The 23,650-nt window shown below is 56.7% G+C and overlaps 1 protein-coding gene across 1 annotated transcript; it reads right to left on the reverse strand.

Annotated features, from left to right (window-relative positions):
• Positions 1 to 348: 348 nt before the first annotated feature.
• PLXDC1 (plexin domain containing 1) lies at positions 349 to 22,621 on the reverse strand. Its single transcript, XM_054801885.1, has 14 exons — positions 22,444 to 22,621; positions 20,730 to 20,881; positions 17,546 to 17,689; positions 17,125 to 17,194; positions 16,595 to 16,717; positions 16,109 to 16,227; positions 15,803 to 15,902; positions 13,912 to 14,007; positions 11,818 to 11,899; positions 9,453 to 9,513; positions 8,373 to 8,505; positions 6,752 to 6,787; positions 5,446 to 5,606; positions 349 to 4,270 (listed from the first exon to the last, which is right to left on the reverse strand). Exons 1-14 carry the CDS (start codon positions 22,514 to 22,516, stop codon positions 4,151 to 4,153), a joined length of 1,470 nt encoding a protein of 489 aa, XP_054657860.1. The 5' UTR covers positions 22,517 to 22,621; the 3' UTR covers positions 349 to 4,150.
• Between the last annotated feature and the right edge of the window lie 1,029 nt (positions 22,622 to 23,650).

Below are 23,650 nucleotides of genomic sequence, written 5' to 3' on the forward strand. Positions count from 1 at the left end.
TTGGTGCTAGTGCCGAGATCCAAATGCTAAACCTTACTACTGTCAAAAAGTCAAACAGGCCAAGCAAACTTCAAGCCTGCAGAAAAAACCTCACCCAAAAGCCTAAGTGAACTGAGCAGATTAAAATTAGAAGAAAATTCTAGTCTTGATTCAAACCTCAATTACATTAGTTTTTATCCTAGATACATCCTGGGAACACCTCCTGATATGATGTGTTATTACTAAGACAGAAAAGGATGTCTTTAAAAAAAAACCCTTATATTTTTATAGTGTCAGTTAAAAAAACACAAGATGAAAATAATTCCCATCCTGCTTAGAAGTTCACATAACATGACCAATAATCCTTTGCATGTTTTATTTTGAAAACAAAGCAGTCCAAAAGGAAGATTTTTTTTTTAATATTAAGACTGTATTCCATGCAGATAATCCATAGTAAATACATTGCATTAAAAGACAGTTAAAGTGCCTTTAGTCCCCCAAAATAGTCCAACTGTGCTGTAAATTCAAGTATGTGGAAAGTAGGCCTTTAGTTATTAAGAGAGTATTTTTTGATCTGGGTCCTGCTCCCATTGATGTCAAAACCGGGGAAGGGTCAGCCCCCAACTTCCGTAGGAGCAGAACCAATCTCGCGTTGGTCTCTAATAAACCCTGTGCTGTGTCTTCCCAACTGCTGAACGCAGACGAGTGGCCAAGGAGCAGGTATGCGATGTCGTTTTCTGCCCGATGACAGGCTTACGCCCGAATGACACGCTCAGCAGTTGCCACAAACCGCCAGGGCACGGTGCTTGGAAACATAAATGAGGAGCCGTAGCAGTTGTTTGGGTTTTGCATCCTCTTAACCAGCTGAGCAACGGACTGAGCACAGCTAACAGCCCCAGCCCACTTTATAGCTATAAAATATACAGGTCAATATACATCTACATTATGCAGTCTGCTTTGAAGCAAGCCCAAATGCTGGGTTCATCAGAATCCCGAGGAAAACCTCAGGATGTGGCTACAGAAGCCACATGATTAAAAGCAAAATCAAACTCTTTTTATGTTGTAGTTGCCACCGTCACGTTCTTGCTTCGGCACTCGAGACTAGCAAGATTAACCGGCATCTTGAAGTCAGAGTTACACAACTAAGAAAGGAATATTGATCCTGATGCATTTGACTCGGTGCAGCCAGCATTATACTTGAGCCCAGACTCTCCTGTTCAACATTAGAGTGGTACTTGTTGATGGTAAAGACATTTTTCTCTTTCTTCTAGATGTTCTGTTTCTTCTAATGTTCCCATCGGGAACATTACCGGTGGGCTTTCTGGAATTTAAAAGACAACCTCTTCTCTTCTGCTACAAAGCCACGTGCCAAGAATATTCAGAAAAGACTGCTCCCTGCTGACTCGCAAGCTTCCCAGATGGGAACTTAAAGTGCCCAGAGCTAGACCTCATGTTGAAAGGTAGGACAGAGTATTTATTTTTTATCTCCTCCTTGAGCCACAGCATCTAAGTGCCTTACTTCTCCAGTGGGAGCTGCTGGTTGTGTCCAAACCTTCAGCTCAGAGCCTGCACAAGACTATGGGCAGTGACTTTTCCGTCTACTCTACCACCAGCTCTCAGAGATGATGAATTGGAGCTGTTAATGCTCTACCTGCCAACACCCCAAACCATATTCCTTAGTAGAAGGTAGACCAAACCTCTGTTGCACAGCTACAGAATACAGAATAGCCTGGTTTGCTTTGTTTCTTTCCTTAAACAGGGGGAAAAAAAAAACCCAACCCAAAAATGTACCTTTTTGCTTCAGGGACTCAGAACTTGGCATCTCCCTGAAATAGAGGTGTTTTGCTTAACCATTTCTGTGCTATGGCACTTGGATGTTGTTATTCTCCACCCAACTATCTGATCTTCTTCTGAATCCTTCTTGGATCCTGGCTGCAGTAATGCAGCAGTGATTTATACAGCTCAATTGCACTCTATTTAAAGTCTGTTTTCTTTTAAATTCACAGCATTTCAGAACTCGTGGATGTTACCTGCCATTTCTAGAGGCTGTAGCAGAAGAGGACTACCCAAACTCTTGCTGTTACTGTGTATGCATGTTAAGAAAAAAACCAGTAGAAACAAGGCCATTATTTGAAAAGAGTTAAATCCAGAGAAAATTCCTTACCAGCTCATAACCATTTCAAAGGAGATCAGATCCTGGGCAAAAACTAGATGACAGCGTCCCTTTGAATCCTTTCTACTTCAGGGAAACAGGGGAAAAAAACAACCTTCCAGTTGAAAGCTTTATTTGGGAATAAGGTTTATCTTCAAAATACATCTAAAGAGAGACTGTCTGGGCCATAACAACTTGGCACAACTCGGTCTGACTTACCCTGTTTGAGCATTTTGGTGCCTTTATGCCATAATAAGATGCAGCAAAAGTCTCCCTAGTGGCTATGTATGAGAAAGTATAATCTAGGGTCTAAATGCCACAAAGCATCCATATTTATCTTTAATGGCTATATAAATTCAGCAGATGAGAAGGAAAACATTAATTAGACAGACCCTGCCTTTGGCAGTAATCACCACCAGTGACAGCTGAACCAGCCAGTGGATAAAATATGCACCAAACATGATTATCAGAATAAATAGCTGAGGATCAAGAGAAAATTAAAAAAAAAAAAAAAGCCCCATACAACCAACACTTTTTTTTTTGGGGGGAACTTTACCTTACACTGGACTTTAGACTCTTTTTTATACAAGCTTTCCTCAGTTTAGGGCCCGCTCCTGTGGCTGGTGTCTGTGGAAGTAGGGTAGAGTATTTCTGCAGATTAGTCTTGAATTCTGATTGCACAGAAGGAGTAGAAAACCCTGAGAGGTGTAGCGTCAAAGCCCTTAGGGTCAGGTTCTGGAATCACAAGATAGATACAAATCCAGACCAGGGGCCTATCACAGACGTAAAAAAATAAAAAAGTAGAAAAGAATTCCACTGGCTTGAGTAGGCTCTAAAAACTATGATGTTAACGAGGAGATTTTTAGATTTTCAATGGTCTCTAGGCATGTATGCCTTCACTCCTTATTTCTGCAAAATGCCCATGAATGAGCTTGGATTTACTCGGGATTTAGCCCATGGGAGGACGCTGCTTTTGGTAGTGCTCTGTCCCCATCCTCTTCCACCAACACCTCCTCTGTTCCTGCTGGATTAGTGGCCGCACCATGAGGACGTATTTTGAAGGAATCTAAGATTATTATTTTTTTCCATACTGTCTCCTTTGGAGTAAGGGTCATAGTAATTTAGCAAACTAATTAGACGCCAAAAAGCGCATCGGAGCCATTGGCTCACAAACATCCTGATGGTGAATCCTCCGCAGGGTTTTGCCCTTAGAATAGATCAGGTTTCCCTTTCTGTGGAGCAGGCAGTGGAAGCTGTGGCTTTGAAGGGAGAGGAGGGCAGGGAGTGGAAGCCATGGTGGTGGAAGACCAACTGCAGGATGAAAAAACAAGGGCACAATGCTTCTTGGCCACGAAGACAAAATTAAACGTCACCTGCCCCAAAAAAAGGCGAGGAGAGAGCAGAGAAAGGGACTGAGCTGGGGGAGAGGGGAGGTGAGCCCTGCAGAGCCAACCTCACCTCTCCGGGGCCACCGCCAGCACCCACCCCCAGCAGAGGCAACCAGCCCGACTTTCCTGAGCACAGGCAGAGCCAGCGTGCAGCAAATATCAACTGGTTTGCTGTCCCCAAGGATCTGCTGCTTGAGGCAACTGCGTATTTTGCCCATACCGTGATTTGCCCCCTGCTTTGCTGCCCCTGTTAAGACTTCTGGTGGAGGAGGGAAGAGGGCAGCCACACACGAGGCGGGGGAAAAACCCAACCACAAAACAAAACCCCCACACCAAACCAAAACTTTAACTGCGCTTTTTTTTCTACCACTACATCCAGGGCTTCGGTGCTGGGCTGCAGGCAGAGTCCAACGTCGCAAGTGACTGCCGCCGCTGCCGGCTCTGCTGTCCTGTGAGGAATCCAGGCGAGTCCCAGCCTCACATCGCCCGATTCATTCTTTTCAAATACTCCATTGGGTCTTTTTCCTCTACTTGCTGTTTCTTTTCCAAGAGGGGAAAGACTTTGCAATAGAATAACAGGAGACTCCAACACTTGAGACATGGGAGGTTTGAGACGCAGGGGGAGAAGTGCTCAGCACTGTTCTGCTTCGACAAAGCCTTCCTTCTCCTGGCTGGCTGGCTCCACCTCCGAGTACGTTGCGTGGTTGGTGTGATTTCGGAATTTCATGGCAGGCCAGTGATGTGGCCTTCGCTGCGGACAGAAACAAAGACCCATCAGAAGCTATGGCAGAACCTTTCAGGCCAAGCCTGCGGGTAAATTGGAAACTCGGTCCTGAAACAAAAACAATGCTGTCTTTGTGAAAGGTTGACTTTTTATTAATAAAAATAAATTAAAAAACCCCAATCACTTCATGCTTAAAAGAGGTCATTACAACGTATCGATCTCACTGAGCTGACCCACTAATAAGGTTAAAATGGGGAGGAAATGGAAACTTTAAGTGTAATCTCACATCAGCCTCAGAACAAGGGGGGCTGCACCCAGGGTAGCAGCCGAGGACGGCCACGGGCTTCCCGTGCGACCACACACATGTCAGCTCTGTGTCCCCTCTGCGCCTGCAAAGCAGGGACGCCCGCGTTGCCCCTTCTCAGCCGGGTACACGTAAACGCACCAAACGCTGCCAAGTGCTCGGGTGCTGAACTGGAAGAGGCCACGTAGATCAATTCTCTGAAGCCTGTCTCTGCGAACGGGACAGATGGACGAAAGACAAGTGCTCTAGGAAAAAGCCAGCGAGTGCGAAGGAAAGGCTGAGGGCTAAGTGTTGCTCGCTCCCTCCGCAGCAGCTCCTGTGCCAGGATTCAGCCCACTCCTGACTGCCTCGGGATCCTACACCGAGCGGTCTTCGGGCTTTGAACAGCAGATGGAGATTGTTGGACCCCCTATCTTTCCGAGAATTAAAATCTTCCATTTAGAGCATTCACACCACCGCTTACACAGTAGCTGATGGCATGACATCTATCAGTAAAGTCTGACAATTTTAGTCAACAAAATCCAGCTGGGCGATTCAAAAAGCAGCGATCTCAATTATGTCATAGCTCCAACTGAGCCCTCCAACCAGGCTGCGTGGCGACTGCTCATGCGAGCAGGTGGAAGAGTCTAACGTTGCATGGGGAGAAAAAGGCAATGTGTGAAAGGGAGCGTGCGAAAGGGAGCAAAATAAAACAGTGTGGGAGGGAGAGAGCCTAAGTTTAAAACATCATCAACTGGAGGTTGGGAGCTGTGACTGTAGGACCATGAAAAGAAACTCGGATATGAACTCTATCAAAGTTCCTCTCTTCTCTTTGCTCCCTGCTCTTCTCTAGAAGGTTAGGATTTATGTTGATAGCAGAGGAAGAGAAAAGCGGCCAGGGGTAAGGTTCTCCACTCACCTCGATGAAGAACAGGGCAGCGTTGGAGGTGGGGTGGCTGTTGATGTAAATTCCAGCAAGGATAATGGCTGCGATGAGCAACACAGCCAGAACGATCCCCACAATAGTACCCGTGTGAATCGGGGCGCCTGCTTTCTTGGAAGGAAGACTGCTTCCTATGCCTGCAAAAAAAAAAAAAGAATTCAGATGAGTCTCGAACTGTGCTGAGACCTTGATGAAAGAAAGGACGGGCAAGACCTTTCAGAGCTCTGCACGTAAGACTGAGCAACTTAGCAACTGCGGTCGGGCTCAACAAGAGGGGAAGATGCACCAGCGTTGTTGTCTGAGCTCCAGCATTCCTTTCACGCGATAGCGGTAGCTGGTTTGAAAGAAGATGAACCCACCACCGTGCAGTAACCCCTCTCCAATCCATATTCTTTCTATATGGGCTGCTCACTCCCATAGGAAGCCATTAGCCATATGCTGAGCGGGGGCCTCAGCGCGTCTCACCCTCCAGCTCGCCCTCGGTCCTCGGCTGTGAATATGCAATTGCACAGAGCTACAGAGGGGGGATGACATATTTTAGCAGTGACGTTACCCGCCTTTTGGGGAGCAATTCGGCTGAAACTGGGAAGATGGTGCATTTCGAGGGCCCCATGCCTGCAGAGGAGCTGATCCTGCACCCAGTTTAGCCAGTTTAACTTCCCTGAGCTGCTTTTGGGTAAGAGGGAGAGGCTCGTGGTTTGCATCCGACCGCAGTTCTTGCAAACCTGACGTCAGGCAGAGAGGGCTCGGATCCTTCCCATGCTCTGAAATTACTAAGAGCGTGACAGCGACAGTTTGGTTCCCTGCCCTCGGGGCTGGCAAACAAACCCGGACCGAGAAAGGATTCACGGGAACAGGGATGAAAAAGGCAAACCTAGGCTAAGGACACTTTTTAAATTTGGGGTTTACGCTGCTCTGGCACAGCTGGGGAAATTCAAAAGAAAAAAAGGAGCTTGTGTCTGTGCAAAATCTGCAAAGAAAGGGAATTACATGGAAAGAGAAAACTTATCGTCTTAGCTTGCACAGCAGGACTAAGTGGGAAAAGTAAGACAAACAGCAGCAGGGTAAAACAGATTGGTCCCAGCTCTCACTTTTCACTACGTGAAACAGTGTTAATCAAGGTAAGGACAATAGGAGTCTTATCTTGATTACATCCCTCCAATCTCAGTGTCACCTGTCCACCCCGCTGACTGATCGCAGCTCCCCGGTGCATTTGCTTTCAGTGTAACGTGTTTTCACTTGGAACGACTGTGAGCGGGCAAAGGGAAGATTAAGGGCTTACCATCGCTTCCCGCATACTGATTGAGCTTCGTATCATCTAAAAGAAGAAAACAAAGGCAAAAAAAAGTAAAGTTAGGAGCCTTCTATGATATTCTGCGTGCTTCCCACCTGCTTTCATCCCTCTGTAACGGGACCACTGACAGAACACACCTCTTGCACAGCATTTACGTGGCCAGTGACAGGTTTAAACCTCTGAGTTTGGTGGAAGCACGTGGCCTATGGTTTATCGTCTTCCTTTACAAAGGCGGCACCTGGAGCACAAACGCCTGAGGCAAGCAGTCTTTAAATAAGCCTAGTGTGCAAAACAGAACAATAAAGGAGTGCTGGATGGGCCCTCATGGGTGTCTGTGTTCATTTGCAGCAAGATGCTGCTAATACATCCCGAATAAATCAGAGGGATGTTACGCCGTAATGTCTTGCGTGGGGGGCCCAAAATCCAACTCCATTCTTCGTCTCGTTCTGGAAGCACCGGGATATATTGCACAAGGCTTTACATCTTGACGGGCTCCGCATCATCAGCCCTCGCGAGTCCAGCTGAAATCCGGATCCAGAACTCTCACCGCTTGGCTTGGACATCTGCTAGCTGCGGTGCTGACACACAACCAGCGAGTCAGACACGTTCACAAACATCTCCGCGAGCAGAGCCAGTGAGCCGGGCTGGCTGGGGAGGATGCAGAGGGGTGGGTCCAGTCCTTTGCTTTGCTTGTTCCTTCGCTGTGCTTCTGCAGATCAAGTTCGCTGCCTGATGCAGCTGGCTGTTTGTTTCCTTCCAAGATTGCAAATTAACTTCATGCTTGACTATGTCACAGAAAGCCTCTTGTTCTTTTTCCAAGAATTGGCGATGAGTTGGAAAATAATCTCAGTGGTGGTGTTACACTCCCCCTTCCTTTAATTGCTCCTTTCAAAGTCAACTCTGTCAGCCAGGCGCTCCGTTCCTCCCCCCAACTCCTTCCCATTGCTGAAGGACAATTACTAATGTTCCTTTCTATTTATTCTAATTAGCAGTTTGCGTTAGGGACTATTAAGCAGCAAAATTGAAGTGATACCTGCCGCTAGGATCTGAGGAGCCAGCCCTGTGTTAATAGGATTATCAAGCTTTAGAACATGGGTGTCTCGAGGGGAAACTCGGGTCCTTCTGTGGAGCTTTCCTACGCTGGAACGAACACCGTTCCCGAGCAGAGGGCAATCACGAGCCCGTGCTGTATTATTGCCGCTCAGAGCACGGGCAGCCCTGAGCCACCAGCTAGGACCAAGCACGTTAAACGCACGAGCCCCCGTATACAGTATGAACCTGTACATAGGGGTTACGACGCTGGGGAGTCTGTCTGCCAGGGACCAGCTGCTTGTTGACCTTCACGAACACGTAAAAAGGCTGCGATGCAACTGTAAAGCTGCCCGCCGGAGGGTTTCGTCTCTCCCCTCACCACATCGCTCCAAGTCTCACCTCTTAGGCTGCCCTTCCTTCTCCCCTCCACTGCCTCCTCTACTCACCCCTGCCCTTGTGCTTCAAAGACAGGTTTGTTATTGTATTTATTTAGATATGAATTGGCTTCACGAGGCATCGGAGGGAAAGACCTCCCCAGGGATAAGCGTCGCGGATACGGCGTCCCTGCTCACCCCACCTTCCGTAGTGAGGCTGTCAATGAAGAGCGAGGACGTGGAGGTGGCGACATCCTCATCCAGCGGCGAGAAAGAGCTGTCAGGAGCTGCTGAATAGCGGTCGCCTTCTGCTAAATCCTCACAGGTCTCATCTGACTGGAAAGAAAACGGAGAACAGCTACTTTTCCCAGCTCTCCTCCACCAAGAGTGCCGCAGAGCCAGTGGTGAGGGTTGTGATTCCCCGGCTCGGGGCTGCCCAGCCCTGGGGGTTCAAACCCTGGCAGGAGGGGACACGGGCCAGAAGTGCCAGGAGAAGTATGGAGGGGGTGACCTGGAGGTTGGAGAAGAGGAGGAAAAGTTTGGGAGCCGCTTAAGTAGGACAAATGACAATGATCTGGTGAGGTCCTACAGTCTGACCTTCTGGCATCACTGAATGGCCTTACATAGGTCCTGTGACCTCCTTTTCCCTCACTCAACCCTCTTGGTTAACAGAGAACAAAGCCGAGTTTTCAGTGGGGGGAAAAAAACCACCCAAACAAACAAAAAAAAACCCACCAAACAAAAAAACCCCAAACCCAAAGCAGAAACAGATGTTTCGTTAGAGCTGATCTTTCTCAGACAAAGAAACTAGTTCATCCAATGTGGAGATAATTGTGCTAACAAGGACAAAAAAAAAATTCACAAGGGCTAATTTCTTCATGCTTGAGAGTAAGAGTCATGCTTCAGAAGGTGAAGAAAAAAATACCCCGGTGTACTCAAATTGCACCATTTGGGAACTTATGGAGGTCTCTGCATCTTTACTGAACATCCAGCACCGACCAGCACAGAAACAAGACACGAGGAAGGGAAAGCCAGGTCATGCTGGATTAGATGGATCATCTTTTAACTGTTCCAACAGAGCCATCCTCTGGTAAGTGGATCAGTGGTCCTGCTCTAAGGGGGAAGGGGCACCTAAAGGGATATTCGGTCTGTTCCAGAACAGCACGGGCCAAGCGGAGCTGAGAGTGAATTTTTTGAGCTGGGATATGGCCCCTGGTTTTTCTGTAGCTCAGCATCGTTCCTAGCAAAGGACCTAAGAGAAGGGACACTTCTCTCAGTCTCACCTTCTGGCCGCAGCCGTAGGACAGCCACTCCTCACGGTATCGGTCAAAGCCGCTGGAACATCTGCGGAGAAAAGCAGAGTGAACCCGCGGCAGACCAATTCCCGAGAGACACAGCAATAATAATGCTCGTTTGCCCACTCCATGTGGGTGGCATCGCTAGCGATTCCTAAGCTGCCTAAGAGCCCCAAATGCTGCCCCGATGGGCGCTGGGTCCAGATACTTGGATGAACAAATATCCGAGGACTGGAAAGATGATATATAAGTTGGTCTCCAAAGACATGGGGTTTCCAGTACAGCTGCGCTGGAAGGACCCAAATGTTCCTCTTCACAGAGGAGGAAAAGGGTCAACACTGCTTCTCCAAGGGAAACGGAGAAGTGGAGAAATAGGAAAAATACATAGACTGAGTTTGAATTTCCATTCCCTGGACTCTGTGCCAGGGCCAGGCCATGATCTTCATGAGTTTGGTTTGTTGTTTTTTTTTTTTTCCCAGCAACATCTGCACAGGAAAAACATATTAAAGAAATTATAAACGGCATCAGGAAAACACCAGCTAGAGAAATCTCTACAGAGACAGAGGGAATGAAATAGCACTCTGACCTTTGGAAAGGCTCTGGGGACTACCAAAAATATGAATCAGGGGTTCAGCTCATACAAGCACTAATTTACCCAACTACCAGCCAGTAAAGGAGAAGAAGCCACAAAGAACTTCAGGTCCTGCTGAGTCACTGAGATCTTTGCTTAAATACAGTTCCTGTAACGCTCACAGGCTCAGCAACAGCAAAAATACAAACTCCTCTGTCCAGGAGAGAGCTAAGAGGACTCTGGGGTTAGATCACTGACCTGGACTCAGGATATACGTTCAAACCCTGGAAGCCACCCTCAGGAAAGATCACGCTGGCTTTGCAAAACCAACCTGGTTGAAAGCCAACAAGATAGCGGCAGGCTTGCTCCAGCCTGCAGTTTCCGCCACGTTTGCCATGTGAACTTTCCGTTTGTAACCGAAGCTCTTCAGGACCGAGCTGCCGACACGCAGTTACGGCTGCAGGGAGCGTGGCTTTTAGCCAACGCGTCAAGAAGTGTCACCGTACTATCAGTGATAAGAGCAAACATCAGCAACAGCAACTTGGATTTTGGAAGATTGGGTTTGCAAACACCCTGAATTTGGAATAAGCAGAATGACGAAGTCCTTGAACCCCGGGGTTTCAGCCCAAACAAGATCCAGACTAAGCCACCGTATCCCAGGCTTGGTTTTGCTACCAAAGCCACATCTGGTTTCACGCGTCTCGCTCAGCTGCGAGGACATAATATTCTCTGATCTGAAGCCACCACTGAGCAACTGTCATTGCAAAATGATGCTCCCCTGGCCGGAGCTGTATCCCAGCCCACTGAAAGGCAGTGAATCAACGCTGATTTACAGGGTCGCTCCGCTGATGGCTCAGGATCTTTCCCCGTCCCAGCTGCCCTGCTCGTACCTTGCTGAAACCGCTGCGTGTAAGGAAAGGGCGCAAGTCGCGTGCATAGCAGGAGAAGGGATACAGAAAGGGGCGAAGGGGCCCTGAGAGCGATGCCGGGGCGAGCCAAGGCTGCCCTTGCAGGAGGTGCAGGGAAGGGGGCCAGCCCGCGTGTCTTCCTGGGAGCGCCGGGCATTTCCCAAGCGCGGCTGTCCCCATGCCGCGTGCGAGGATCTGTGTTACTGGGTCCTCTCCCCTGCCGCTAGCTCTAAATAAGTATTTCAGCAAAACCTCATTAAACTCTCTCACGCTCCGTATCGCGCTGCTTGAACTGAAGGAGAGAGCACGGAGCAGGACCGCTGCATGGCCGAGAATGCAGCGGGGCCAGCCCCGTCGCCCCCAGATCCTCCATTTACCCCCCAAAAAAGCAGCAAGTGCCCCCCCACCCTCGTTGTATCTCATCCCCGACACAGAGGACCCGTCCCCCGCAGCTGGGTGAGCATCCCCAGCTCCGAGACCGACCTGCTGTCCTCCAGACTCGAGCGTGTCCCAGCCTCCCTGCCTTGCTCTGCTGTCTCAAATCACAGCCTAACTCAGGACGAGTTTCCCCCGTGTTTAACCTCACTGACAAAAACGTGAGTCTTGCCTTCTGGTCTCAACTTGTCCCAGCTGCTGCAGCAAAACGTTAGGACCAAGAACCCCAGCCTCGGGAAATGTCTCCTCTTAACCATGGCTGTGAGACTACGAACGCAGCACCCTAACTAAACCAAAAAGCCACATAAAAAAAAGAGGAAAATAATAATTAAAAAACCAGCAACACTTGTACAGGCATCAGACCTGGAGCTGCACTTGCTCTCCCGGCTATAGAGACATTAGCAAGAGAAGAGGTGGGAAGGAAACTCATCCCAGCTACCTCTGCAGGACGTGACACCAGCTGCAGTTGAAGGTCAGCTCCGAGGTCACACACATTTCACAGCTCTGATGCTGGAGACAAGCTGTAAAAGAGAGAGGAGAGACGTACCAGCGATACGCCAGCACCGGCACAGCACAAGGGAGCGCGTGCTGGAAGCCGGCGGCGTGGGGAGAACCAGCACCGACAGGCGAGTCTCCGAGCCCGACCTCTCTCTGCAATGGACCCGCAGGACACGGCAGCACCTTTCTAGCAGGAGTGGACTCCCAGCCCCTCTGTAAACCTCTTCCCATTCTATTTAGCTGGGAATTAAAACACATCTGAGACTTACGCCATTTCTTATTGCACAGAGGGTGCTTCTCAGAAGGAAGGAAGTGATACAAACAACTTAACCCCCTGTTGCTACGCCCATACTAAGTAGTTCTGCAAGGAGATCTCCACACTGGAGAGGACTAGCTGCTGGTAGAGTACCACCATTTGCTTGTCATCCTGTCTAGGAAAGATGGCCAAGAGGGCTTGTCTGTAAAAAAAAAAAGTCAAGGAAGCCAGCAGTTTTAACAAGCCCCTCAGGAGTCCCTGAGAGCCCGCAACGACAGAGCCGAGAGCTGATCCGGCGCTGTGAAATACCAAGCGATGACGGCAGAACATCAGGTCCTGCATCGGTGCGCAGGATCCTGGAAGTCAGCAGCATCCCCATCCTGCCTGGGATGCCTGGCACATCTCCCCCTGCCCCAGATGCTTCTCCATCCACGGGTTCCCTGTTCTGCCCCTCGCACTTGAGCAAACTCACCCCTGCTGCTACCCCAGACCTGGGCTGGCCACGCTTTTCCACTCCCGATCTCCTCCGCTCTCCTGTCCCGAGCTTTCCCCGAGCAGGCTGCCAAGGGAAGGCAGCGAGCAAGCAAGGACCTCTGGAGAAGAGGCAGAGGCTAACCCAGTTCACCCGCTTCTGACCTGAAAAAGGCTAAAAATTAACCCCCCCCAAAAGAAAAAGTGGAGTCTAGTTCTCTCTAGCTCTGTGGCTCCTCTGAAGATATTGCTCTCAGCCACCCTAGCTGCTGGGGAAAAACAAACCAGCAAGTCTTAAGGAGAAAAAATGGAATTATTGCAGAATGCTTATTTATGATCTGCTTTGCAGTAACCCTGCCTGCTGTTAAAATTGTCATAAAATACCCTGGGGAGACCGTTTAAATGCGTAACCTTGGTATCTTCGTGACAGATTTACTCTCCGCTCTGTATTTACGGACCGCACGACGACTTTCCCTCGTGTGCATGTGTCCTTGGATCTGAACACTAAAAATGTGTCTATTTAACAGGATCCTTAAGAAATTTCATCTGAGTGTGGAGGCGTAGAAAATGTCTTGTAGACAGACCTGAATTGAACCAGTCTCCAGCAAAATTAGCTGCAGCTTATGCAGCAAAGAGAAGGAGTTTCAGCGGCCCGGACAGGTGGGAAGAGCTGTCAGCGCAGGAAATAAAGAATTAAAAGTACTGGGGCGAGAGGGGATCTACTGGTGAACAACAAGAGCCGTCGAGCTGTGCACGAGGAAGCGGCATGGAGCGCAGCTTGGGACCACAGCACATCGCTCCCAGGGACGTCGTGGCTGGCACCGCCGCTCTCGTCACTTAGTTGGGGGGTGCCGAGCACAATCGGGTACGGTGTAACCGCCTGCAGACCCCTCCTTTAGCAGCTTCTCGCCTGCCAGCTGAGCTTTGCTGCATCCCAGGCTCCGCTCCCAGCTACGGAGCGGCCAGGCTGGCACGCGCGTGGGATTTGCCGTCGGCTGAGGTTGGCTCTGAGCTGATGGATGCAGACAGGGCTGTACGTACGAGACGTTCAGCCGCGCACGGACCTTCTCGCAAAGGCAGAACGGCTGGGGGGAGCAGGGGGAGCTGTAGCCCACAGCACACCCTCCCTCCGTGGCTCCGGTGTGCGGCAGGATCGATCCCAACCCTCAGGATCCCGCACATGCCGAACCCGCCTCCGCCAGCCTTGCCTTCCCCCTTTGGCTGTAAATCGGAGGCTGTTGTAGTTGCTGGGTGAAACCACGGGAAGGAAACACGCTCCGGGGCCCCACGCCAGCCTGTCCGACTTACTGGGCAGCGGGGTGAACTCCACGGCTGACATGTTGGTGATCTTGCTGGTGTCCAGCTCCACGCGATGGTATTCGTAGATGGTCCGACGGCGGGACTCTGAAACACGGAGCCTTGGCTTTAGACTGGGCACGAGCCCACCTTGCACGCCCTTCCCCGTCCTGCGAAGGGGTTTACCCTGCACGTGAACCCCAACGCGCGCGGGGAGAGCTTGTGGGGCTGCTGCGGACTCTTGGGGTCGTTCATGTGGGAGAGGACAGCGTACGGCGGCTGTCGGGGGGCAGGAGAAGCAACGCGGGAGGTGCTGGGGGGGAAGGAGGGGTGTCAGGGGTGCCAGGGCACACATCTCCTCTTCCCTGTCTGGCTGGGAGGAGCACGGTCCAGTCGTGCCCCGCTCTAAACAAACACGAAGCTGCACGACACGCTGCTCCTCCGTGACTCACGGGCTGCGAGCCTCCCCCCGTGCGCCGCGATCGCCCGGAGCTCCGCACCGCTCCCCGGGCCCCCGCTCCGCAGCCGCCTGCCCCCCAAAGCCTCCTCCTTCCCCCATCCCTCCCGCCTTGCCCCCTTCCTTCTCCTTCCCCTTCGCCCTGGGGGCCAGAGGGCTCTATCATGGGTTCAGGCTTCTCCCAGATTTCCTCCCAGCGTCTGCCACTAATTCACGTGGCGACGCCAGCCAAGATGCTTCTCCGGCTTGGTGCCCCTGCGATGACAACGAAACCTGTCCTTCCTGCACGGCCACGGCTCCTCGCTCCTCTGCTCCGCACTTGGAGCCCAGCAGACGAGCAGGATGGAGCACTCTCCCCTCCTACCCCCTCCTCTCCTTCCCTTCAAGCCTTGTTTCTTCACCCCGTTAGGTTTTTTCACGCCCAGTTCTTGCATTTCTGCTCCACCTGCCTCCCCTCGCACCCCCGGGGCAGGCAGGAGGTACAGGCAGGGGTCAGCAAGCCCACGGGGATGGAGGGCACCAGCCGGGCGAGGGGCACCAGGCTGGTGGGGAGGGGAGGCACCACCCAGCCCGGCCGAGGTTTTTACACAAACTGTTGTGAACGGGTAATAAATGAGGGCCAGATGGCAGGCTCCATAAATAACAAGGACAAGCAACCGCGCCGGGTGCAGTGCGGGGAGGCAGGAGTGAGGTTGGGCTCCCCGTGACAAGAGAGGATGGGAGAGGCTGGAAGAGCCTTTTCGGCGAGCTCACCCCGTGCCCGCAGCCCACGGCACACGTGGAATAAGCCCGTGGACATGCACGTAGCCGTCCCCACGTCCTGCCGACACGGGTGCGGATCCCAGCCCTGCCCGCGGCAGCCATGCAGCACCCGTGCCATGCTACGTGTTCAGGGACAAGCCCATGGCAGCAGCGGTGCGGCTTTTAGGCTCCCCTAAACCCCCACGTCTATAGGAACGAGGCGCCCAGCACCCCCCATCTGCAGTCTCATTTGCAACTGTTCTTCCCCTCCTCCTCATCAGCTGGAAACGAGGGAAGCGATCGCTTGGCTGCTCACAGCGATTCTGAACACGCTGGGCGAGGAGCGCGAGGCCCTTTGCCTGCAGCACGTCGCCAAAGCACGCAGCGTCGGTGGGCTGGGGCCGCCCAGAGCACAGGGCTGCACGAGAGATGGTGCACCCCGAGAGAGATGCACCCCGAGATGGACCTGGGGACATGGGACACGAGGGCATCCTCACCCTCCCGTGCTCCCCGCCATAAATCCAAGCAGTGCATCCTTGTGTCTTGAAGTGCCCAAAGAAAAGGACATCTCCTCTCTCCTTCCCCGTCCGCCCCCTCTCCCAACCGCCGTGCCGGGGGGGGGGCCTTGGCATCCCCAAGGGAGGGATCAGTCGCTCCCCCGCCCCAGCAGCCGCCTCCCCCAATTCCTGAAGCGCAGCGACTCACCAGGCACATCGGGAGATGGGTTGAGGATCATGAAGGCATCGGAGAGGCCAGCTTTCACGGGGTGCTGGGTGGCACTGATCTGTAGGACCGGCACGGGGATCTGCAGCCGGGAAGAGAGGGCGTGAGGGACCCCAGCCCTGCCCCGGGCTCCTGGTGCCGCTGCAGAGGTCTCCAGTGCTTTGGTGGCACTGGGAACGTCCGGACTCAGCGCGTGAACAGTTACAACATCACATCTCCTCCCAGACCCACAGGGATCCCCCGCAGGGACCCTCCTGCCGTGCCTTCCCCAGCAGAAACATCTCTCACCTCCTTGTACCCAAAGACGATTCTCCCGGTGCTGTGCAGGGCCGCCTGGAAGGTGAAGCTGCCCATGTCCTCCTTCCCCTGAAGGTAGACCTTGTCCCACTGCACCACAAAAACCGTCCCTGGGGGAGAGACCAGAGCGGATCAGCCCCCTCGTCTCTCCTCACCCCACATCTCAACAGCCTGACCGGTCCCGTCGGTGAAGCTCCACATCATCTCACCCCCCAACCTCCCGCACTTTGCTCTGAGCACATCCATGAACAAGCCCCTGCCAAACAGCCCAGCCACCCCTACCCACCCCGGGGGGGGGCCTCAACAGCCCCTGCTGCCCCGGGCTCCCCCCCTCCCCACACCCCCACCTGGCTCCGGCCCCTCTGTGTGCTCCAGAGGGCCGAGCTTCGCCCAGTTTTACGAGGACAGAGCCGGGCTGCTCTGCGCGTACGGCAGCCGCCGCGGCTTGCACGGGGGGGCGGCCGGAGCAGGGCTCACCGTTGTCCAAGTACTGGACGGTGGAGTTGCGGGAGTAGCTAGGGTTGAAGTTGGCCATGAGGGGTGCGACGTACTGCGTGGCCGTGAGCATCCGGTGGATGACGTCCCCCATGAAGATAAAACCTGAGCGAGCAGAGGCGGGTGAAGCAGCGCACGCTCCCCTCCACCGCCCCAGGATGCTCGCTCCCTCTTTCTGACCTCCCGCCACCCCGCCCTGCCTCACCCATCCCTTTTTTTACCCCCAGCATCCCCTCCCAGGTTTCCTTCGAGCCTGCGTGACCCCCTCCCTCCATCCCTTGCAGCTCCTCAGCTGCTGCAGAAACCGAGGCACCGGCAGCACCCGACTCCCCGAGCACCAGCAGCAGGACGGGGGTCAGACGTGGGGCGGAGGGAGAAAGCCAGAAGGGCTGCAGCCCCTTCTCTGTCTGAGCTACCTGGGGCTCTGGGACGTGGGTGAGGTTAGAGCCCGCACCAGAGCCGTGTCCAGCCCTCCCACCGCGGGAACGCCAACCTGTCCCGTCCCGACTCACCGCCCGTCGCTATCGTGACCTGCCGCAGGAGGTGGCCGTAAAAGGGGAAGTCAAAGGAGAGGACGATTCTCTGTGGGAGGGAAATGGGGTGAGAACCGCGCTCAGCCCTTGGAAAAACGCCTGCTGGGGATGCGGGGGGATGGATCCGTGCCCACCGGCACCGGCTCTGCCCTGGTTTGGAGCAAGGTCCCGGGGCAAGTGCCTGGAGGGGTGGGAGAGGGGATCCTGGGGATGCCGGTCCCCACGGCTCGTCCCCTGGACTTGGGCTGGTGGGGACCAAACGCTTCCCAAGCCTTGGTGTCCACCAGGCTGTCACGGGGGGCTGCTGCCGCTGCCCCGGGCAAGGTGCCACCGTCAGGAAATCCCTGCTGGGAGGGACGCGGGGGACACCCCAGGCTGCTGAACAGCCCCACGGGCTCACCGAAGCCTGCCGGTGCGTGTTGGAGAGGATCCCGTGGATCTTCACTTGGCTCCTGTTGGCCGCTGCCATGTCGACCCACAGCCCCCTCAGACGGGCGTCCCCCGGCCCGTAGATCCGCGACACGTAGTAGCTGTGGTTGTCCTCCTGCAGCCGGGGAGGGACGGGGTGACAGGGGACAGCGTTACCCAGCTTGCCCCGTGGGGATGCAAACCCCCGGGCACGGCTCAGAGCAGCCGGGACCCGCTCTCGGCACAACGCAGCGATAAAGCCAGCACAGAAAAACCCCCGTGCGAAGCCAGCAAAGGCTGCTGAGCAGTTGGAGAAGGTGCAGAGAAGACCCACGAGACCGACTGGAGTGCAGAGAGGACGGGCTGGCTGGCGAGAGAGAGACGTGACTCACGAGAGACTTCAGCGAAGCAGATGCAACCTTTCCGGGAAGAAAATATCCTGTTCTAGAGCCAGGGGCTGGAAGTTACAGCTAAAGTGACCACGAGAAGCGAAGCAAACAACTGGAGACATGGAAGCCCAGAGGAAATGATTAACCTTGGAACAGGCAGCTCGGGGAAGGCGGCCGAGCCGCGGCTGCCAGCCGAGCGGGAGCGAGGGGCTGAGGACGGGGGAGGCGTGGGGGGGAACGGGGTCTGCAGGGCACGGGGTGACGTCCCTGGAGCACGGGATGGGGCACGGCTCTGCGTGAGCGACCAGAACCCCTCGCCATCCTCACTCAGAGCAAGGAGAGGGACCCCAGGCATCCCCCCCGCCCCCCGCCTCCCCAAGGCACCAGCAGCACCCCCGGACTCCCCAAGCCCCCCCCCTCCCTGGCAGAGCGGAGCGTGCACCACGCGGCAGCTCTGCCAGGAGCCAACCGGTCAGGGATCGATCGAAGGACGCACATCCCGGCCGGGGACCTGCCCGCGGCTCTGCGGCAGCTCCCTGGGGACACGGGCAGAGCAGGCGGTTTCCCGGGGTGCAGCCAGCCCTGCGCAGCCCGTGCCCCGTTCACGCCGGCCCCACCGCGCCTCTGCCACGGGCTGCGGCGTGCGGCCGGCCGGGGACACAGCTGGCAGCCGTCGCCTGTCAGGGAAGGCTGGTTCGCCCCGGCAGCGGGGACGGGAAGCATCTTAATTTTCCGCTTCTGCCGCTCAGCCTCTTCTAACCCCCCCGGCCCCCCGTCGGCATCTTCCCCCCCAGACCCCCCGCTCCGGCTGACTCCAGGACCCGCTCCCAGACCTGCTCCCGGCACACAAGCCTGGGCACCGGAGGCAGGGAAGGACCCACCAGCCCAGGACTTAACAGGTTGGATGGGGTAAAAAAAGAGAAAGCAAAACCCCCCCCCGGCTTTGAACAGCCCAGCCGTTCCCCAGAGAGCTACTGCAGGAGTCATAAGGAATAAAACGCTCTCAGAAAACCCTTTAACACCTAATTTTTTCTGCTTCAGCAAAGTTCAGGGAGAGCCGCTGCATTCCTCTGCCTCCCGTGTAAGCCCCGACTCCAGGGAAAGCTTTTCCTAGCTCTTCCCTACGGCAATTATAGCCCCTTCTTGCTCGGAGGGACTAATGCAGCCCAGAATCCTCCCTTCTCTAGGGATGGGGAAACTGAGGCACGGGGAAGGCTGCGCCGGTACCCGCTGCACCCCAGCACACACCTCCCCACGCAAAGGCTTTGGAAAGCCCCTGGGATGCAGGGACAGGCCACTGCTGGGTGACAAATGACAGAACCGCCCGTGCCCTCATCCCCCCCCCCGTGCCTTCCCAACGTGTTCCAAATAAACTGGGGGGGGGATAAGCAGGGCCGGGAGCGTGGAGGAGCTGGCTGCCGAGCTCCTGACCTCATCGCTGACTCATTAGGATGTCCTAATCCGTCACCTTGCTTTGGTTACAGGAGGAATTAAGAGAGGGGAGGTTTTGGACACACAAATAAGCGGGGAGCGCAGCCGCCATGGGGCAGAGCTCGGGGAGGGACAACGGCGATGCCCGGCATCACGCCCCCCGCTTCATCCTTTGGGTTCAGAGCTGCCCCTCTGCACCCCAAACCTGGAACGTTCTGGGGGGGAGAGAGGGGAAACCCCTTCAGACCCCAGGCTGGGGGTACGATCACACCTTCTGCGGGTCGGACACGACGAGACGCGGCGACACGCAGAGGAGCAGCGTCCCTGACCTCGAACGTGGCCGCGCTCTCAGGGCAGATGCTCCGAGCCCCCGAAAAGTGCCGAGCCCCAAGAAATTGCTGCCTTTTCCTCCTGGGAACCACAAGCACCATTGCACCCTCCTTGTGGCTTATCGGCATCTCAAATACGGTGGTGGCCATTAGTGGTTTTGGGCTGGTTTTGTGGGTTTTTTGGGGGTTTTTTTTTAAACACTTCCACATCAGGGACTTTTCTGGCCCCTCTCCGTCCCCAGTGGTCAACGAGCAAGGCCAAGCTGGAGCTCGAGCGGAGTGGAGCCACAGCTGTTTCTCCCCTGCGCACCATGCCACGGAGGCACTAATTCCGCCGAATCCACAACCAGCTGCCGGCAAAAACGCCAGGACAAGTCACCGTGGCCGGCACATCGTCCTCCAGAAACCAGCCACGGCCACGCATCTCCCCCCACCCCATCCCGGAGACCTCAGGGCTGGGCAAACTCCCCTGGCTACCAGGGGACACACAGCCCCGCCACAAATAACCGGGAGCTAATTGAGGGCGGGTAATTAGGCACAGCCGGGATGTGAGAACGAAGTGAGATGTCCCAGGAGGTGACACTGCCGTGAGTTCGTTAGCGGCGGTGCAGGCTGCTGCCTTCCCAAGCCGGAGAACCCCGCGTCCCACACAGCCCCCCTCGCCCCGGCACGAGCCCGCTCGGCCGCGATAACCTTCGGCAGCATTGTCCCCGCTGCACACGTGGCATCGCAGCCAAGGAAGCGTCCCCGGCTTTTCAGACCAGGGATGGCCCCAGGACCTGGCAGGGCTCGCGGGCAGGGATGGCTGCAGGGCTTGGAGCAATCGCCAGGGCACGGCCGGCTCCGCGCTGGGCTGTAATTACCCGCTGGGCTGCCGGGATCGGCCCCCAGAAGTTAAATCGGAGCCAGCAGCTCCACCAGCTCCCTGCCCAGCCTGGAAATAGCTCTCGGTGGTTCGGCGCTGGCCGGATCCTGCCTCGGGGCAGGCGGAGGGCAGCCGGTGGCAGCGGCAGGGGTCCCGACTCACCACGATCCGCGTCTCGTTGGCCGGCAGCGTGTCGATGGCCAGGCTGCCCCCCACCAGGTCCTGGCTGATGCTACGAGTCCCCTCGGTCCCCGGCGAGGTCTCCCGAGCTCTCCGACGCCCTTCGCCTACCGCTGGGCTCCCGGGGGGGCGTCCTGGGGGGCACAAGGATGGGTTAGCGGGGTCCCACACCGAGAGGGCACCCACCTGCGGGCTGGGATCAGCCCCCTCCCCCAGCAAGGCAGCTTCTGCTTAGATGACACGAGTTTTTGGGGGGTCTCAGCCCTGATAAACAGCATCAGCGTGATGATGGAGACGCAGGGAAGGGCTTCTCGGGTCAGGGATGGCCACAGGGTGCAGGGATGGGTGACAGACACCCACGGCCGGGGAGGAGGGCTGGGATGGAGGGGTGAAAGGAGGCAAAATACCTACAACCCCCCACGCCCCAGCTCGGCTCACGCCCCGCACACACCAGCGAGGAGTGCGAGACCCCGGGGATGGGGAAGATGTGGCTTCAGCAACGGGGCACCAGCCATCGGTCCCCTCCTCCGGGCTGGTTTGGGGGTCTGGGCGCCGGGGCAGACTCCAAGCGTCCATCTCCAAAAGAAACGTGTCCCTCATCCCCTCCTGCCGCGTCTCCCTGCATCACTCCGGTCTCAGGAGGGAGCAGAGGCTGGAAACACAGCGCAGCACTGGGGGGGGGAATGAAAAAGCCGTTTGGGACCAAATCTGCAGAGATTCCTGAGATTTCCTGGCAGCTCAGCACGGGCGGAGGCGGCGCGGATGGCACACGCTCGCCCACAGGCAGGGACAGAGCCAGGACGTCTGTCCCCAGCGAGTGGGACAGCAAAAACACCCTGAGGGGCCGTAGGGCTCCCCGTGTCCCCCAGGGAGAGGGAGTTAATTGCTGCCTAACGAGCTCCTGGTCCCCTCCTGAGCCTTCCCAAGGGGCTGGTTTCTGTCCCTAGCACCTCCGGGAGGGGAAACTGAGGCAGGGAGGAGCGCGGCTGAGCTGGCAGGAGCAGGCAGCTGGCGGGATGCACCCCACTGCCGACAGACGGGGAAAGGGGTTCGGTGGTTGGGGGTCGCGCTCACCCTCCCTGGGGGCACTGGGAGGCCCCAGCCCCTCGCTGCTGCTGGGGGGGCAGGGGTGCCCCAGGGAGCAGAGCCCTTCCCGCAGGCAGAGCCCCCACGCAGGCTCCAGCATCCTCCCCAAAATCTCCCCGGGTGGCTGCACCCACAGCCAGGCCAGCACCAGCCATGCCACGGGGCGCCCCAGGTGGGGGAATCCTGGGTGGGGGCACCCCGGCAGCGGGGCCACAGCCCCCCTCTGCCCCAGGGCTGCCTCGCACGGCTACGGGGGTCCCGGCCACCTTCGCCGCGGAGATGCCAGGGCTGCAGGGGGACGCAGGGCAGGGAGGGGGACCCCACGGCAGGTCCCACGCCGCAGGCGGCCGCTATGGGTGCAGCCGGCTGTGGGGTGCAGCGTGACACGCAGCTGCCTGCCCAAGGGGGCACAAAGACACCCCTAAAGCACGCTGACAAGCCCGGGCGAGGCGCGACGCCTCCCGCTGCCCACGGCCACGCAGGACGCCCGGACGGGCGCATCGGCCCCCGGGGCCGTGCACGGCGCTGCGCACCCGGAGCCCCCCCTGGCCCCGCACTCCCGGGGTTCCCCCCTGGAGCTCACCCACCGCCCCCCCCCCGGCCCCCCTACCTGCGCCCCGCGGGCCCGGCGCGCCCAGCACCCCGCGCAGCAGGCAGAGCAGGATCAGGCCCCCCCAGCGCATGGTGGGGGCGGCGGGCCCCGCTCGGCCCCGGCTCTGCTGGGGGGGGGGCTCAGCGCCCCGCCATGGGCCGGCACCCCCGGCAGCCGCGTACGGAGCCGGAGCAGGAGCCGGAGCCGGAGCCCGGGCGGGAACCGGGGGGTGGGACCGGGGGTGGGGCTGGGGGTGGAGCCGGGGGGGGATGGAGCCGGCGGTAGGACCCCCCCCGCGCCCGGGGGGGGCTCGGGCAGCGTCCCCCCATGCCGGCAGGGCCGGCGGCTGTCCCGAACCTGCTCTCCCTCCCCTCCCTGCAGGGAAATCGGTCTCCATGTGCCGAGCCCCCCCCCCGGCCCCCAGCAATGGGGGAGACACACACCAACGAGGCTGGGGGTGCCAGCACCCTGTCCCCACTGCGAGCAGCCCGGGGTCGGTGACCTTGCACCGGGCTGCGGGGGGGGGGTTGCTCGGCTGAGCCCCCCCCAGCCCCGCAGGGTACATCCCATCCCCCCCCCCCCCAAAGTCAGCCCCTGCCCGTGCACGGCCCCGCACGCTGCCGGAGCGGCTGCCCGGCCATCTCGGCCTCCGTGCCCGGGGGTCCAGCGTCCCCTCCCACCCCTCGCCCCCCGGCAGCAAACCCGGGGGGATGCGACTCCGCAGCACAAGCGTTCGTCGCCTTTCCGCCCCCCTCACCCCCCGCCCCCCCATTTTTTCCCTTTGCAACAGGAGCGCTGGTTACCGGGGGGGGCTGGGGGTCGGGGTGTCACAGGGTGGGGGGGTCACAGGGTGGGGGTCCGGCTGGCAGAGGCAGCCGGGGTCGGGCGGGCTGGCTTCTGGCCACACCGTGGTTTGGGCAGCGTTTTGGGGGGCTCAGGCTGCACCCCAACCCCTCCATCCCTGGTGCCCGGAGGTGGCTCAGCCCCGGGTGAGGGGGGTAGGGGCACCCTTGGGTGCAGGAGGAGGGTGCGAACACCTGCAGAGATGCACCACATGCCAAGGGCTCGGGGAGCAAGACTGCCCCCCCCAGCCCTGCACCCCAGCCTGTAGCGGGGGGGGGGGGGGGGAGCAACGCGGGGCCCTGCGGCTCCTCTGGACAAAGCAGGCTGGGGGGTGTCACTGCTCGGGGGGTCCCTGCTGGAGACCTGGATCCGTCCTGCAAGG

Source organism: Grus americana, chromosome 22, assembly GCF_028858705.1.
Source record: "Grus americana isolate bGruAme1 chromosome 22, bGruAme1.mat, whole genome shotgun sequence".
Taxonomy (NCBI): domain Eukaryota; kingdom Metazoa; phylum Chordata; class Aves; order Gruiformes; family Gruidae; genus Grus; species Grus americana.